The sequence below is a fragment of the Thunnus albacares genome, chromosome 24 (assembly GCF_914725855.1).
Source record: "Thunnus albacares chromosome 24, fThuAlb1.1, whole genome shotgun sequence".
NCBI lineage: Eukaryota > Metazoa > Chordata > Actinopteri > Scombriformes > Scombridae > Thunnus > Thunnus albacares.
Genome location: NC_058129.1, coordinates 9265283 through 9283189, shown reverse-complemented (window position 1 = coordinate 9283189; position 17907 = coordinate 9265283). Strand labels below are relative to the sequence as shown.

The 17907-nt window shown below is 39.3% G+C and overlaps 1 protein-coding gene across 2 annotated transcripts in view; it reads right to left on the bottom strand.

Annotated features, from left to right (window-relative positions):
* The window catches only part of mcf2la (mcf.2 cell line derived transforming sequence-like a), a 49033-nt gene that overhangs the window by 23160 nt on the left and 7966 nt on the right, over positions 1-17907 (bottom strand). For both annotated transcript variants that reach the window (XM_044344524.1, XM_044344523.1), the window contains exon 2: positions 1469-1552. In XM_044344524.1, coding sequence (XP_044200459.1) covers positions 1469-1552 — 84 coding nt within the window. The remainder of the gene's footprint in view (positions 1-1468; positions 1553-17907) is intronic.

The window sequence follows — 17907 nt, the reverse complement described above, 5'->3', positions numbered from 1 at the left end:
GCTTTGTCAACCAGGGGTTTGAGGTTTTGGAGGTGTCTACTGACTATAAATTTTCCACAAGAACTTCAGATGAATAACTAATCTTATGACAGGGGACGTGAAGATAATAAAAAAACTAAACAAAAGTACAAAATCAAAAGGGCCTCACACACACACACACACACACACACACACACACACACACACACACACACACACACACACACAAGTACACTTGGCTTCCTCTTTCGTTGGTGGGTCAAGTTGCAAAGCAGTTCATCATGGTGATGAATTATTCACATGCCGTCATTGGCCAGGCATTATCGTCATGGTAACCCAACACAGGGCCCTAAGTGTGTGTTTCTGTGTGCATCAGTGTGCAAAAAAGTTTGTTTCATGTTGTACAAGTGTTTGTGTTTCCTATCTGGGTCAACCTGTCATCAGTAACTGACAAAAGTGAAACTTTTCCTTGCAGAGCGGTCCAGCACCGACTGAGAGCAGCTCTCTCTTTTCTTGCTTTAAAGTTCAAAAATCTGATATACACAGAGTTTAAAGTTTTGACTTTATGCCTAAAGTGTTCCTCACTGCAGAGTAATCTTTCAAGTAATGCCACTTTTAAGTCTTTTAAGTGTAGACTGAGTAGAAGCGATGCTATTTCTGGAATCTGGATGACAAATCTGCACTGCATGTACTGTAAACCTCCCTGCTGTCAGACACACTCCTTTTATCTGCTGCAATTTTTGTTACTGACTTTCTTACTTGACATAAAAGAAAGAGCTGTCAAACTGCTTAACATATTTACCATCCAACAAGACAGATAAGTACATAAAATCCAAATTTAAAGTAAAACCAAACCACAAAAAGAGAGATAAAATTCCAGAGGTTTTATGTTTGTTGCATAATGTTAACAACCCCAATTTTCGCTATCATTATCTATTATTATATAAGTCCTCCTTACTTGGCTTGAATGTGTTATTCTCTATTATGACAACCCAGTTTTACAAACTAATCTAATCCATGCTGCCTATTTGAAAATGCAGCAGAATGGAAACAAACTTAGATATACCTGAGGTCACTAGTTCATCTTGAATTTCACCACTTTACTTAACAGTGTTACATCGTTTCGGTCAATTGAATTTGTTAAGCTGATTCAAAATGTTGGGTCCGCTTGTATTTTTACTTATGTAAAAATGTCACGGCGGATATTTATTTACAGTTGCATTTACAGGTAACGCTGAGGAAAGCGTAGGGCTGAGAGGCGTCTGTTTTTTTGCTGCTGTGCATCATTTAAAAAGTGACAGACACATATCTGTGAGTGCTGACGATTTAATTTGTTATTTTTGTTACTTTTTTGCTCTTTAGTTTAAGCATTTACAGGTTTTCACATTGAAATTTGCTTAAATTGAGCCTTCCTTGCGAGTTAATCATCCCTAAAGTCCTGCTGTACAATAACAACAGTGAGATAAAGAGAGAAAGACATCAAACCAACCTGGCAGGATGGCAAACTGTTTCTGGAGTTCAGAGCCAATTTCTGCTGCGAACAGGGGGCCATCCTCCCTCTGCAGAATGTCATCTGGTGAGACAGAGATAAAGACATACTCATTAGATACTAATGTCTCCACACACAAAAGCATAACATGTTGGAGGTTCTCAACTCTTTGCAATTAAGGACAGTTGATTGCACTTCTGAACTCAGAGCTGAGGGGTCACACCGGAGCTGCAAAGACAGTTAATGTGCCGTTTATTCCTGTGGTTGATGAGGTCTGGTGACTGTTATAAAGGTCAATTGGGATCAGACGACAAAGACAAAGAAGAAACAGTTACAATCAGGCTGTGAGGAGCGCCGTAGCTCATTGAGCACAATCTGATATAGAGCCAAAAAGCCAATGTGACCCATTTTAGTCTTTATAGCCAACAGCTGACCTTTTTATTACCGATACTTATAGGTAATTCAATCCTGTTTATATAATATAAACTTGTTAGCTATCTAATGATTTCTACCTTGCAACCTTTTCTAGCCTCAGTTAAGCACTCTTTAACATAAACTGAAACTATATTAATTTCAGGACTGTTCATTTCCTCTTTTTTTTTTTTTTTTTAAATATATGTTTAGGTTCTTCAGCTGGAAACAAAGGGAGGAGTGCAGGAAATGGAAAGAAAGAGAGATCGAATGAAAGGGAGGAGAGGGGAGAAAGCGAGGCAGAGACACCAACAGGGGGATGAAATAAACAGCATTTGTATTTCCTCCTCTCGCTGGTCAAGCTGGATTACAGTAATCTCATTTAGCCCTCGGAGACATGTAGAGACAGAGAATGATGGAGATAGAGGGAAAGGGAAAGCATCCCCCCCTCTCGCCCACTTAGTCGCCATGTGTGACCCATGCATGCCAAACACAAAGAGGACTCGAAATTGTGTACGATCGTGCGTGTCTGTGAATGAAAACTGAGAATTTTTGATGTCATTTTAGTGTGTGTGTGTGAAGGAGTATCACTGTGAAAAAGTGTGTGCATGTCGGTATATAGACAAAGGCTGGCACTGAGGCTGGTGTGAGGGAAGCACAGTAAGGTTTCCAAGCAGTATGGTGGGACTGGCAGTGAAAGGCATTAATTACCATGTAAGTGCAAACCAAACAAACTGTTCACATTTTAGAGAGCAGTCATCCGCCCAAATCTCCCCTCGGGAGCAGCGCTGACTGATTACGTTCAGTCTCCAACTTAGTAGACAGAGTGACAGTTTGCTGGTTTCAGGCTCATTTAAAATGATCTGTTAAGTAAAATGAGTGGCGAGACGGGGTTGGGGGGGGGGGGGGGGGGGGGGGGGGGGGGGGGTCTTAATCATCAGATTAATCAGATTTAAGCCAAAAAACGGCTTCACTTTCTCTAGTGTTAAAATCCCAGAACCATAAAGTATAAGAATAAGTAGCTTTCATCACCTTGAATATTTATTTATTAAGCCTATGCCTGGAAATGAAATGACTTGGTCTGAGCTACGTAAAAAATCACTATAAATATAGAAAAAAAAAAAAAAAAAAAATCAATAAATCCTCACATTGGAGAAGCTGGAACCAGAGAGTGTTCTGCGTTTCTGCTTGAAAAACTACTGAAACAATGAATCAATCATCAAATGTTGCCAATTAATTTAATCTGTCAATCAACTAATTGAATTGACTAATTGTTTCAGCTCTGCCCGACTTGCCTTGATGGACTTGAGACTTGACTTGAACCCGAAAGTTTGACAAACAGCTTGTGACAGCATGCAACCTTTTGCAAGATACAGTAGATGGTAAATAAAATATTTGCCCCAAGAAGTAGCAAGTAGCCAGCTAGTTTCTGATGTTTATTGGTCATTTCTTCCATTGACCTTAGAAATCTGACAGATTAAGAGCTTAGATCCTCAGTAATGCTATATACAGCGTGTCAGCATACCGTTGGCTAGACAGTGACTCACACCGCATACTGTAGGTCTCATGTCTCATGAGTAGTCCGCACAAAAAGTGTTGGCAGCTGTTTACAGGATATTCGGGATACATTCTGCCTTTTTTTTTAAGTTACTTTACAAGTGGGTAACACGACATACATGTAGCTGTGGTGAGGCAGGAATCTATTAAACTGAAGGAGTACAACAGTGGCTGGCACACACACACACACACACACACAGTAATAATGCCAGTAAGTCACTGGGCAAGGCTCAGATATCAGGGGATTATGTTAAAATGAGAGAGCAGTGATTCAGGAATTCTCCAGCTACTGTGTATATACACATACACGCATACATTGTTATAATCTGTTGTAAAAGGGTAGGAGAACAGCAGCAGAGGAGTTCAGTTAGGAAAAGAGGAACAAGGAGGGAGGTGCGGAAGGACAGCAAGTAGTGAAGGATATAAAGAGGCAAAAAAGGAAGAATTTGAGGTAGAAATGCAGGAAAAAAGGTAGAAAAGAGTAAAAAAAAAGGGTCTAAAATTCTAAGCAGGATACAGTTTAAAGAGATGGCTAACGTGGCACTAATGCAGGTCCACTTTAACAGACTTGTACAGACCACAGAGCTTGCAGCAAAGTCAACCAGCCTGTAATTTAACCAAAAAAGAGCAACTCTGCTATAATTAGCTTCTACTACAGCAGAAACCAGAAGGGAAGAAGAGAAGGGAAGGAAGGATGTGTTTGGAAAATGTGGATAAATCTCCTCACAGCGCCTTTAAGTAAAAGCACTAGATGTATACGTTTTAACAAACACTTTATGCACACGCTAACGTTACATTTGATATGTGGAGGCAGACTGCGTGTGAGCAAGTGTGTTGTCATATGTCAGCGTGTGTGTGTGTTTCAGTGTGTTGTAGGCTCACTGAGCCCAGCTGTCACTTCAGTGTGTCAGGCAGTAAGCTCTGGCTAAGACCCAGACTCTGGAGCACAGTCACACATGCCTCTGACTCTACTGTACCTACGCGTATGTTCGTATGTGTGTTTGATTTTCAGACTTAAACCCAATAGTCATGACCTAAAGCTGCTGTACCTCGGTCCTGACAGTCATGCTTTCAAAATTAACAATTCTTAACAAACTTAAGTCCTTAAGAGATCATTTCACGCTAAAATCAGCTTCTAAACTAAATCTTGGATGGTGTTAAAGTCACACTAATCACCACATTTTTTTGTATTTGAATATTTGGTAGGCCAAAGAAGCTGTGACAGCATCAGAGTGTTAGTGTGAGAAAAAGAGTGTTTCTCAAGCCAGGAAAATGACAGAGTGGGTTTGAATAACAGCTGTTCTGCTCTATTGTTACTGGTATAATTTGGACAGGAAATGCAGGGTGGTATTGCATAAGTATTGGGACTAACAGGATTTTTAATGATGCTTAGAAACAGCTGCTTTGGAATATAAGTCATCATGTTTTAAAATACAATCTGCATCTTCAATGATTCAACGATTTCTAATTGTTGAATCTTTATATTTACTGTATGTTATTTCACTAGTTTCATTCATAATATGACATTTACATGTATAAAAGTACTCGAGCATGAAAGTTAGGCATGACAAATTGTGCATTAGGAATGTTTGTGTTAATGAAATGAGTTTTTACTATTAAGAAAAGGAATTGTTCAGGTGTTTTGGGATTTAAAATTGTTCCTTTTTGTTATTGTATTTTGTTGGTTTTGTTTTTATATTCTTTGTTGCTCGCTCCATGTCCTCAAATGAGAAGAATCTCAGAAAAAAGTTCGCTAGTCCCTTTAATACTATTGTAAACATTGGTGGACAGAAGAAAGAAAACAGACTACCAAAACTGCTTTTTCATTGCAAAAACATTTCAAAATCCAACACCATAGAAACTCACATGACAATTGTCTCAACACAGCAACCAAAAGAGTTTCAAATCACTGCTAGCTTCACTGTCAAAACAAACTTTTTTTAAAAAATCAACAATTTCATCATAATTTTTTAGCCAAGTTGGAACCAAACTGCTCAGTCCACACACCGTGCATCCCTATAGGGGTTGAATGGTGCAGACATATCAGACATTCAGGCGTCGCACTGCTTTTCACCGCTGCTGAAACTCTAAAACTCCCTGCTTTGTCCTCAGTGGAATGAATGAAATTAAACTATAGCGGCGAGGCTGCAAGTGAACCCCTTTACCCACCAAACAACACACACACACACACACACTGGAAGTGGGGCAATGCAGCCAAACACAAATAGTGATTATGGGGGGCCTAGAAAGAATGTCCCTACCGCCTTCTTGTACCCTTCCCCCCAAGCCCTGACACCCCTTACCCAGTTCATTCATTCTTTTTTTCAGGGGCTTAAGTGAGGGCTAAAATGATAGCCTACATAACCTAACAATCTTCCCATTAAAACTAAATATGACACTATTCAGCTCATTTGATCAAATTCAGTTACGTTCTATAAGATTCTCTGGATCCAGCAGTTAAATTCACTTAACTATTCACAAGACAAAGTTTCCCCCACTTATGTCCTGACATTTCAATATATTGCCATGACATATGTCTCAACTTATATCTTCAGGATTTAAACAGTACAGTATGAGAGGAATTACACGACACATGACAACTGAACCCATTCACACTCCTGACTGTCTCCAGCTGAATGCCCATGTGTGTGTATGTGTGAGAAAGAATAAGCTCTGGATTTAGAGAGGTGAAAAGATAGCGAGGAGGAGGAGGAGGAGGAGGTGGTGGAGGAGGAGGGGAATGAGGCAGTCGGAAAAAAAAAAAAAAGAGCGTAGAGGTGCTCTTGTCTCAGTAGGATGAAATGGAGGACAGGGTTTCTTTACACATGCCTACATATTTAATGTGTTGGCCTGGTGCAAGCTGAAAGTTTGGATGTGTTTTTTCTCTGTGGTAACACTTAACAGCTGTAAAATACACTGTCAGGCTTATATATACACCTACAGTTTATACTACACTACACATTTGTTCCATTCCCAATTTTAATCCAGCAAACCTTTTAAAAGTTAGTTTATGATGTGTTACATTTAGATAATTTACCAGGAATTAATAATTAATTGATTCTAGTTCCATTTGAATAATGTTTTACAAAACCACTATTTTAAGAAGTGCTACTTTTACCATCACACTGAAGATATCTGGTGGAGGTTAAATGATAATTCAGGTTTATTACAACTTTTATCTTATTTTCATAGTTTTGTTCATCAGTTTTATCAGTAATAACCTCACTGTACTCAGCAAGTTAACTTCTGAGAACTGGGAACATGGTGACATCACTATGACAGGTTGTAAACAAACCCCAAGGTTCACCAAATTTATCTGGGAGAGAAAGCGATGGTGACTGTTAAAATGATTACCCATACTGGCCGTTGTAAACATCCATCACAGTTTACAGTCCTAGTTCAACTTTGACCTACCGTATTTACCATAGTTGTGCAATTTCCTTTGTCTTGTTTACAACGTGTCTGATCATCTGACTTATCATGATGTCAGCATGTTTCCAGATCTCAGCAATGTTTTTTTGTTTTTCTCAAAAAAACAACAACAACAAAAAAAAAAAAAAAAATCACCTCCCTGCCCTGATCTCCTGATTCTTTTTAACCTGAAGAAGTCATCGTTCTCTCACTTTAAAATCTCACACACAAAGAGTTATTGTTATCATCCCATTTTGCTCAATTTTTGATGGTGCGCTTGAGTACATGAACCAACTTTGCGGGGATTGTTGTTTGGGATTTTGCACAATGTAATTCAGCTCTAATTTCATTAGCCTATAAGAAACATTGCTGCACGAGAGAACAGAAAGTGCAAAATCTGTCTTACAACATGCTTGAAAAAACAGTTTCGTTAGCGAGTTTCTGTTGGCGTAAAACACTAATAACTTAGGGTTAAAGGAATGATTCACAATTTTTCAAGTCTGTCTTAAAACAACAGTCAGGTGCCCATATGAACACTGAAACAGGTTGGTTTGCTGTAATCATTCCTACTGTTCATACTGGCAATTAAAAGATCCCCTCATAATGCACTTTCATTGCAATTGATGGGGGACTCCAGTCCTCTTTTCGTGCAAAAGTGTATTTAAAAGTTTATCTAAAGCTTAAACATTTGTGAACCTGTCATTTAAAGTAATGAAGCAAAATGCTAAAATAATAAGACTACTGGTCCTCAATTTAATACTTGATAACAAGCAGTGTTGGAACAGTTTGAACCCTGTCAATAAAACACAGTCATCACAGGTTGCTCATCTATCACAGCATCTGAACCCTACAGAGTTACATTAAAATAGGACCGTACAGTGTGTGTGTGTGTGTTCGGATTTGATTACCGCTAACACTTCTTTACAATGTCATTTGCAAAAACTCAATTTGTCAAGACAACAACACACTCTGGTAAAATCAATGCTCATGGAGGTGAAAGAGAGGCAACAGCCCAATTAAGTCTCATGAAGGTACAGTTCATTACACATTCTGAAAGCATGATGGAAACCCAGCTAACGTTGTCTATTACGGTCTCAGACAGATACTCACACCTCCTCCTCCTCTGCTCTGCAGTCATGTTCCTACAGGTTGTCTTGTTAAACACACATTGTCAGTTCAAAGACGGCAGCCAGCTGTGTGTTAATGGCTGCCAGCGTTGGTGGCTGGTCAAAGTTCAAAACCACAGGACGCTGGAGAGCTTTCTGATGTTCGCCATAACACACACACGCACATGTGCACACAAAAACAGGACCCCTGGCTGAGGACTATGCAAACAAAAACAAGAATGATATGGTTGGACACAGAGGTACACCGATACACAGAAATGACCTCAGACATATGGAAACAGACATAAATACACAATGAAGTAGAGCTGAGGAAATATAAACAGCTCTCATCAGGATCCACTGATTACTATGTCTCATCACTTAGTAACATACTTTAGAGCATCAAGAGTTACAAAAATATATATCATTTTAAATAATATTGATTTTAAATGTAGTTGGAAAAATATGGCTTTAAAAGTATTAGATATTCTTAATTGACTGCGCAAAGTCTCAGCATCAAAACAGGATACAGTAAAAGTGTTAAATCTAATTCATATCGACCTCATTCATATTGTGCACATTTGAACTAAATGACAATCAACATAACCCACTGTTTTCCAAAGTGCACAATGAATAAATATGACAAATTTCACAGATTCGACATTGTAAAATGAATTTAAAGACTTATATTTACACACTTCAAGGTTTTGAATGCTAGCAGCAATAAGCTAAATTTAAGCAGGTGTTCTAGAGATTGTTGCCTAAAATGATATTTATTAGCATGTGTGCAGAGACTCACTTTATGAACTTTAATAATGTTTGTTTATGTATCACAATATTCCAGGTAAAGTTTCCCCACCCAGGCTATGATGATATCAGCTTAAATATTTGTCCTGCCTAATGACATGGCATTAAAAATATCACAAGGTACCATGTCTTGCAATGCCTATGTGTCATTCATAAATGCACATGGGAGTGGTGTCATTGAGGCAGACACCCAGTACTCAAGCTTCACTGAGACCTTCAGCCCTTCATCTGCTGCTCTGGTATGCACCAAATGGAAAGGACTGGCTTGGAATGTAGACTTGAAGGCACTAGGTTGAAGAAATGAGGTGTGTGTGTGTGTGTGTGTACATGTGTGTGTTGTGAGGGCATGGCAAGGGGGTTAAAAGTTGCTGCGTTGGCATCAAATGCCAAAATGTGTGTGCACGTGTTTGCATATAGAGAAGCAAGGATTTTCCAGCCGCTCTGCAGCTGTGTATGTGTGTGTATGCGCGCACTTGTGTGAGGGAATCCAAGCCCTATTATCTGGCATTATACTCAGGGTTTACCAGAGCTCCATCTGTCACTGCTGTGGGACATCTAACACACACACACACTCACAGGAGAAGGGGCTGGCAGGCACACACACACCATGCCAAACAACAACTGGGTCACAGGGCCAACAGTGGCCTGGAATGTGTGTTTGTATGTGTGTATGTGTATGTGTGTGTGGTGCCCATCCCCAAACCCAAAGCTTGAATTAGTGTGGATCAGGAAAAACATGAGCCAGACAAACATTAAAATATTACTGATGGTCACGTGAATGTTTGGGTTCTTCTTTGTCTTATGAGAGCTGTGGCTGTCAGCACGCAGTCAGCGGACACCCAGAGGATAGTCCAGGTTCATTTCACCTTTACTTACACCCACTTTTACTAGAAATGATGCCAGTTTGAGGATGCATGATACGACTATCCCCGACAATAACAAGTAATCTGTGTGTTTCATGGATCAGATTCAGGAGAAAGAAAAACACACACAAAAGTCTATGAAATCATAATTTTTAACATTTGAAATTGTCAGCAGATTTGTGTGTCATGCAGCCATTCTGAAAATCTATATTTATTTATTAATCCTATCATTTTAATGCTGCAATGTGGTTCCATCCTACATGTCTTGGTAAGGCCAAGATGCCGATTTAAAAGTGATCCCATTCAGCAACGGTTCGAAATACAGAACAATGGCTTCAGGCTTGACTTTGGCAGGCAGCCCCAATCTACTGAATAGATGGCAGCATCATCATCATCTCAGCAAACAACACACTACTGTCCCTCTCTCTGTCTGCAGTCTGCGCCGCCGTCACAACACAACACACACAGACACGCAACAGCTCAGAGGCTCAATGCTCAAGCAAACTGTATTCAAATCCGTTACAGAAATTCGTTGAGTTTTCATTATCTGATGATGGAAAAGAAAAGTTGGTCTTCAATATCAAAAAAGTCTTGTTATTGTAACATTTCAATGTACCACCCAGTGGCAATGCTGTTGTTGCAATGCTGTGCAATACGTAAATTCAGCCATTTATCAGGCCACTCATGTCGAACCATCTTTATTTATTCAACACATCTTTCTTTTATCATTTAGCACATATGTTTCTAGTGCCACAATAATGTAAACATCAAGTGAACTCAAAAACATTTGAATTGTCTCAAAATATGAATAAAGAGAGCTTGGAACTAATGCTAAATGTTGCGTTATCTTAAAAATGTGGCCACGTCGGACAGATTTGTTTCAAAGGCTTTCAACATTAAATATTACTGTGTATAACTCTAAATAATTGTATATATTTCTATAGCAAGTGCAGGCAAACTATAGGATTTAAATGCTTGAATCCACAGCCCATATAATCAAATTGCTCCATGTTAGCACACCAGAGCCTAGCAATCCTTAAAGCAGACATGGATTATTTTGACGTGCTGTCAGTGCCAATCTGATAGCTAAGCAGCTATCAGATTGTCCTTGTTGTTGGTGTGATAGTTCTGCACCAAGAATTTTGATGTTAGTCACCTTTCTCAACGCCAAAGCGGCACTGAACCTCTATCTGCTGCAAGTGCATGCCGCACACCTGTAATCTCATGGGAATTTGCATCAGGTAACACCCAAACACACTGCGAGCTGTTGGGAGGTCTGCAAGTGCAGCTCACTAAACTACAAAGCATGTCGTCGCAATATTGTGGTTTTCAATCCAGGTCATCCTCCCTTCCTTCCCTCTCCTCCATTAAAGGGAGACAAAAAAAACAAGCGGTAAAAGCTCAGCTGAGAGTAAAACCAGCGGCTAGAACAGCAGCCTTTTTTTTTTTTAGTCGCCTCTGGCCATAGATACCAGTAATTATACTCCTCAGAACAAAGATGAAGATGAAAACTGAGAAAGACAGGGATGAGAGAGGAAAAAGAAAACTTACAAGAGAGAAAGAGAGGGAGGGGAGCTAATGTGTTTTTACTTGCCCTAAAAGCAACACGCAGATGTAGGAAAAAACCTGACACTATTCTTTTACACGGTGACATCATGCACGGGAAGTTATCTCTCATAGCAGTCTTAAAGGTCACTGATTGTGAGCTTTTTAGGGATAATAGATACAGTAGAAAGGATTTATTGCACTGTTTGTGTGCATTTTATCACAAATTCCAAATATTGTTTTTCCTCTTTTCAGCTTCTTTTGTTTTTCCATAAATGTTCCGAGCTCCTTGCAGGTTTAGGATAATGCGCATGTGATTACTGGCATCTTTTTAAGTGGATATGCACCACAACATTTTGACAAAACCACATCAATTCTGATACCCACAGAGGAGCACTGTAGCACTCTCCCAGCACTCTGATCCGGGCCAGAACAGAAACTCGATCTGAATTACTTGAAAGAGTCTCCTTGTGATTTTGTAACTGTGGTGAAGTTGAGTAGGTCATAATCAAAAGGTCAACGATCTTCAACAGAAATCGATCCCCTCTCTTCAAAGCTTACATGTACGCCATGATGAAAATCACTTTTAAGTCATTTTAATTTCTTTCAACAAGTATTTTTTGTCTCTTTTTGAACAACTTTGCACAATGTATATGATGCAGATCATACTCATTTTGACCAATGTTAATTGTCGATCATTTTAAACAGTGCAAGTTCAGTTTAGTCATTATGGGGAGTCTAAAAACAATATCCCCAAATGATGTCATCAGGGTTATCTCAGTTTGGGCTTTAATTTTTTTTTCTTTTTTAACCAGTCTCCCGCAAATCCTGCAACTTTTTAAATCGCTACTCATTTAATGACACTAACAGTCATATCATTAATGCTGAAAGCTCTTTGGGTGCAGCAAGGTCAAGTACAAAGTAGTAGTTTAAATTATAGTAATTGAGGTAAATGTGACAATATATCATGAAATGGATTTCAGGTTGTATCTGCCCTCCCTGGAGAGGCCCTGGAGCTAAACAGAGCTGTGTATTAGCGTGATAAATATGTTGGGCGTCATTATATTTGATTTGTTGTATTTTGTTGTTGCCATCATTCTATCTCCCCTTAGGGATCATTAAAGATTCATCCCATCCATTTAATCCAATTTAGCTCTGTATTGAGTTTATTGATTATGTTCTCTTGCTTACAGTCAGTTGTTACGTTGATACAGTTCTTCTGTAACAGACTATTTGCTGCTGCTAAGGCTGTTTTTTTTTGTGAATAAGCCTCTTAAGGGCAAAATAAATTGCCTGAAAAGTACATTACAACAGCAGTGCTGCTGTTAAGGCCAATACAAACAGGTAATGTTACAGCAAGATAAATGCTTCTTATTCTTCTGACACACAAACACGGAACCACATCCGAGATTGCATTACGGGAGCTTAGCTGAGACTTGTCAGCGTCTAATCTTGACTTGGCAAAAAGCAACGCTAGGAAAGGTGTATAGGCTCATAAAATAATCTCAATCCATCTGCCAGCAGAGCAAACACGTTCACTCTCTTTGCACAGCAACACAAAACAAGACACAACACACACACACCTGGAAAAGGCCACAGAGGGCCAAGAAAAGCACGACAGAATCTCCATGGATTATCATCAACACTGTGCTTCACAGGTTTGTCATTATCAAACAAGGAAGCATTAAACACCGCTAAAATGATGGAGATGGACAGCCACACACACACACACTACTGAGGAAAAGAAAATAAGGGGGAGGAGATGTTGACATTCAAACTCTCAAAAGGGTTTTGTCCAAACGTTGCTCCCGACTGATTAACATGCTGTCAGTGTGCTCTTCTGTGTACTGTACTGAGGGCAGACACACATCATGTTAACACACACACACACACACACATCCCTTTAACACACAGAAAGTGCCTCAAGACAAAGCACACTGTCCACTTGAGATTGCATTATGTAACCGTCTGATGGATAGAAATGCCTTCGGTAGGAAAAGCATCTTTGGGCAATGAGACGAAATCAATGTGGATAATGAAGTCCAGTCATGTCCATTCATTTAGTTGATTCATAAAGTGCTTTACAGCCATTTATAAACTTCTGTGAACATCCACGTGCTTTTAACAAGAGAGAACACCAGTTTGTTTGTACTACACTTTATCCATCATACTGTCATCACTACTGGCCAAACTGCAATATTCTCTGTTTTATGTAAAAATACATAAAGATCCCTTTTATAAAGAATTGTGACCAAGATCAGTACTGAGTGGGACATTTTACATTTAATGGTGACACTGTATCTTTGGCATTTCTATACTGCAATTTATTGTTATTTATTGGCCAACACAGTGTACACAGATACATATCTGTGATGAGCTGAAAGACACACAGAACAGAAAGACTGTTGTACTTCAAGCCCGTCCTCAGGACATTTTTTCAAAGTATGTTGAACTTGTGTCGGTCTGGTGGGTGTTTTGACGACGACCCCTGATCTCGCCTATTACAGTTTTTTTTTTTTTTGCCCAGCAACACCAGCAAGGCCCAGCATGTGACATGTCTTTACTAACACTAACAGACACATCATTCAAAGACGTAGTTTTATGCACAAATATGAGGAAAGTTATTGTAGTTATACTCGTAGTTAGCTTGTAACATTGTGCAAGAATATTTCATTTCTAATTTTTTTTTTACTCAGCGCTGTTATTGCGATTTTAGCAAATAACATTTATTCAGATTCACGTTTCTATCACACTTCAAACACTCCTAAAACCAGAGATGATTGAGTGATTGAGGTTATCACAGTTGACTCTCAGTATGAACAACAGTAGAAAGAATAAAAGACTTGAAACCACTCAGTCTTGGACGTGTCTCAGACTCAACTTAAGTGATGTAGACTACAACCCTGCTTCGCTGCCATGACAACAAAATATCTATATCTAATTAACAGTTAGTCATGTAATTTCATGAGAATATTCATGACTCATAGAGGACAAACCCTTTCAATTCTGAGCACTCTGTAGACTCACTACTGATAAAGCTCTAAGTAGAATAAGAGGTAAGCACGTATATACACATTAGCTCTACTTTACCACCTGGTCTACCTCTGATGCCAAAGACAGCAGTTTGGTGTTGCACGTGACGACAACTAGACATTACAACAAGAGTGCATGAAACACAAACACACAACCTATAAAAAGTGCAGGATACAGTTTTTTTTTTTAAGTCTGTCTGTGCTGCACACACACCTGCTGAATTCTCACAATCTTATCTCTCTCTATAAAACTTATCCACACACAAGAAAGACACCCAACACACACACACTTTAGTATCAAATTATGTTGTTCTACCTCTGTCATTTGCCTCTCTCTCTCACACACACACAAATACACACACACTCTACCTGTCATCATCTTCAGTTGCAGCCACAGCCTGGTGATATCGTGGCAGAGTTGAGACACTCGGTTTAGAGCCATTGCTTTGCCGGTACATGTATGCCCCCCTCATACACATTTACACACACATATATATACAGACACACACACACACACACAGTTAAAACACATTCACACACAACCACATGTTGTCAGAGAGCATCGCGGTGGAAGTTCAGGCAGTCCATTTCTGCCACAGCCAAGCTTCAGCCGCTCAGTGAGCTGTCACTGCACAGCACAGCGCAGCCCTCACACACTCACACACACACACACCTCCCCCCCCCCCCCTCCCTCCTCCTTATTTGTGCCAGGCAGCGAGGCGGAGCTTCAGATGATCCACCCTCCCAACGCAGTCTCATGTTTCCCACTGTTTTCACAGACAGAGCATGACAGATTATAAGAGTCTTTAAAATCCTGAACAATAAACCAAAAAGTGTTGTTCAGGGACTTCAAGACTGAGATTGTTAGTTAGAGAATTAACAACAGTATCTGCAACTTTACAATAGTGATTATTGTTCATTATCATCATTCTCATGTATAAATCTCCAGTGTGCTTCACAGCCTTCAGCAGATAAATTAGATCACTGCATTAATATATTTCTTTGTTTTGTTCTTTAGGCAGTTTGAATGGACTAGATTAGCTGAGACAAAGGCTGATACTAATCGGTTTTTGAAAGTCTGTTATCTCTCCGTCTGATTCAGCCTCTAAACAGAAAACAGAGTGAAAAACACAGCTGCAGTGAGAATATGCAAACACATACGCACAAGTTAGCACAGCTACACAACACAAAATATGATTTTGCAATCGTAAAACCCTTTGTTTGGGTGTGAATTTAATTTAAGTTGTCAAAGTGATGTATGTGGTGTTTCCATCCTGATCCTGTCAGTAATGAAACATAAAAACCGGTAGATCTCATTTTATCAAACTCTTCTCTGTAATCTAGATTAATCTGCATTCATCTATAAAGCTTTTTACAGTACTTTTCATCATGAGGGCAAATTATTCTCTCAGCTTTAAGAATCATTCATTTAGTACAGACTATGCTTCACATGTTTCTTACATGTTCAAAGCAATGCATCATTTTATAGGTTTAGATTTATGTGCTTTTCTACTTTTCAGACTCAATGCATTTCACAAACATGGTCATAATAGAAAATCTACCTGCAGAAACATGGATGAGTTAAGAATTAGAATGATATTTAATAGTCTTTTTATTGAAAGAAGCTACAAATATAACATTTATCCCGAGTTCATCTTTGGTTATTGTTTGAACTCTGGGTTTGGTGAATGAGCTCATGATTGCAAAGTGTCAGATATCCCAGTTTCCAATCAACATCTGAACACAACAAACTGGCAAAAAACCGAAATAATTAGACTCCTAATGAGGCTACAGGAAAGCAAACACAGTGTCTCATATATGTAGTGGAGAATTGTTTAATGTTTAAGTATAATCCAGCCAAATTATATCTGTACACAATCCAAATATAAGAGTATGTAACGTTTGTGCTGGAGGGAACGGAGGCCTCAATCTCTCCGTTTTCTTTTGCTTTTCTCACACTCTCTCTCACAGACTCAAAACACACACACACACACACAATGCCAATGAAGACAGCAGGGGGACCCAGTGTGCCACACACAGAGAAGCAATGAGAAGTTGGGATAGTGAAAATGTGAATGGACCCTGGGGAGCTCGATTCATAAGAAACCGCCCTGCTGAGAAAAACACACATTTTCAAACTGTGATTCTGTTGTTTGTGTTTATTCAACGTCTTGCTCGCTCTCTTTCACATCAACGAGAAATACACTAACTCCTCTCATCCCTCCCTCTGATCTACAATGCATACAGATGACGACGTGCATGTCTAGTTACTCCCTAAAAACACCACTTAACACTTAATTTACTTCGCTGTATCCTATTACTGCTGAAAAACCCCAGTTTCCTGATGGTAATCACCGAAGTTTATGCTTTCACTACAAGGCTGGACACCTCCCCCCCTCCTAGATGTAGAAACTTGATAATTCCACACAATAAAAAAAAGCTGTAAACTGGAAAGATTAAAACATGGCAGAGGAATAAAGAAGAGATGAAATGTTAAAGAGGGGTCAATGTGTCAGTATCCAAAATCCTTTTTTGGTAACATTCCTCATTTTCGTCTTCAGCCTAAACAAACCAAGCAAGCCTGAGGATTTATGAGGCCTCCAGCCCTGTTTTAAAAGCCCATAAGCAGTGACACTAAGAAACTACATCTCCTCATCCTGCCCCAAGGGTTGTGGCTGCAATATAAATAAACATTTCACAATTAACAGCCATCAATACTTAAGGAGCTGTAAAGTGCGGTTGGTGGAGTCTGAAGTACAAATAGAATAATATTTAGCTTTAGAGCTAGTGGTTCACTGAAAAGAAATTCAAGTGCCACAAGCAGATTTTTGTGTTTCTCAAAATTAAAGGGGCACTGCAATGATTTTACACATAAAGATCAGATTTCTGTGCCTTGATTTGACTTGAGTTAGACACCTAAGAAAGGAGGCTGCAGCGGTCAACTGCTGACCAGCACAAAGGGGATAATCCACGCTCACTGCCGCAGGGCCCACATACACACATAGACATGCAGAGAAACTCACTCTATCACAGTGTGGTCTAAAGTATGTAACAGAATCATTTTATTGACTTGCACAATGGTTTTACTTGAAAAGATTGAAATTAAGTGCACATCAACAGCTGTCTATGAGCATTAACGGTCAGTCCATCCATCCAGTCAACGTCAAAATAGGACATATGTTTAATCTTGGCTGTATCTATCAATAAAAATAGCAAACAATTCAACATTAAAGGACTAATGCTTTAAAAATGTTCCAATTTCTATGTAGAAAAAGAACATATGTGAACTCTGCCACTTTATATGCTCTCTAATCCTTCAGTCTGGTGTTTGGATGTGATGTATTCTGAGATTAGGCTTGAGGCGATGAAATACAAACGATGTGTCAGATTAAGAATGAGATTAAGGGAAAAACTAAAGATGAATCTGTCAGTCTAGCCTGAGATAAGATTATCAATAGATGAAGAGTTTGAGCCTACGGGATTTGAAAAGATATGAACAAAATACAGTTACAGTGAGTGTATATGCCAAGAGCCGTTTCAAAATGCAGGCGTGTGTGTGTGTAATGTCAGATTAAGATGATAAAGCGCATTTGCTGTGGGACAGGAAAGGCAGAGGGTTTATAATGGTGCATTTCCTGTCTCGTGTGGTTTGTCCTCCAGCAGCTCTGACAGCAACGCATTTCATCCACCGGACGCCAATTTACAGT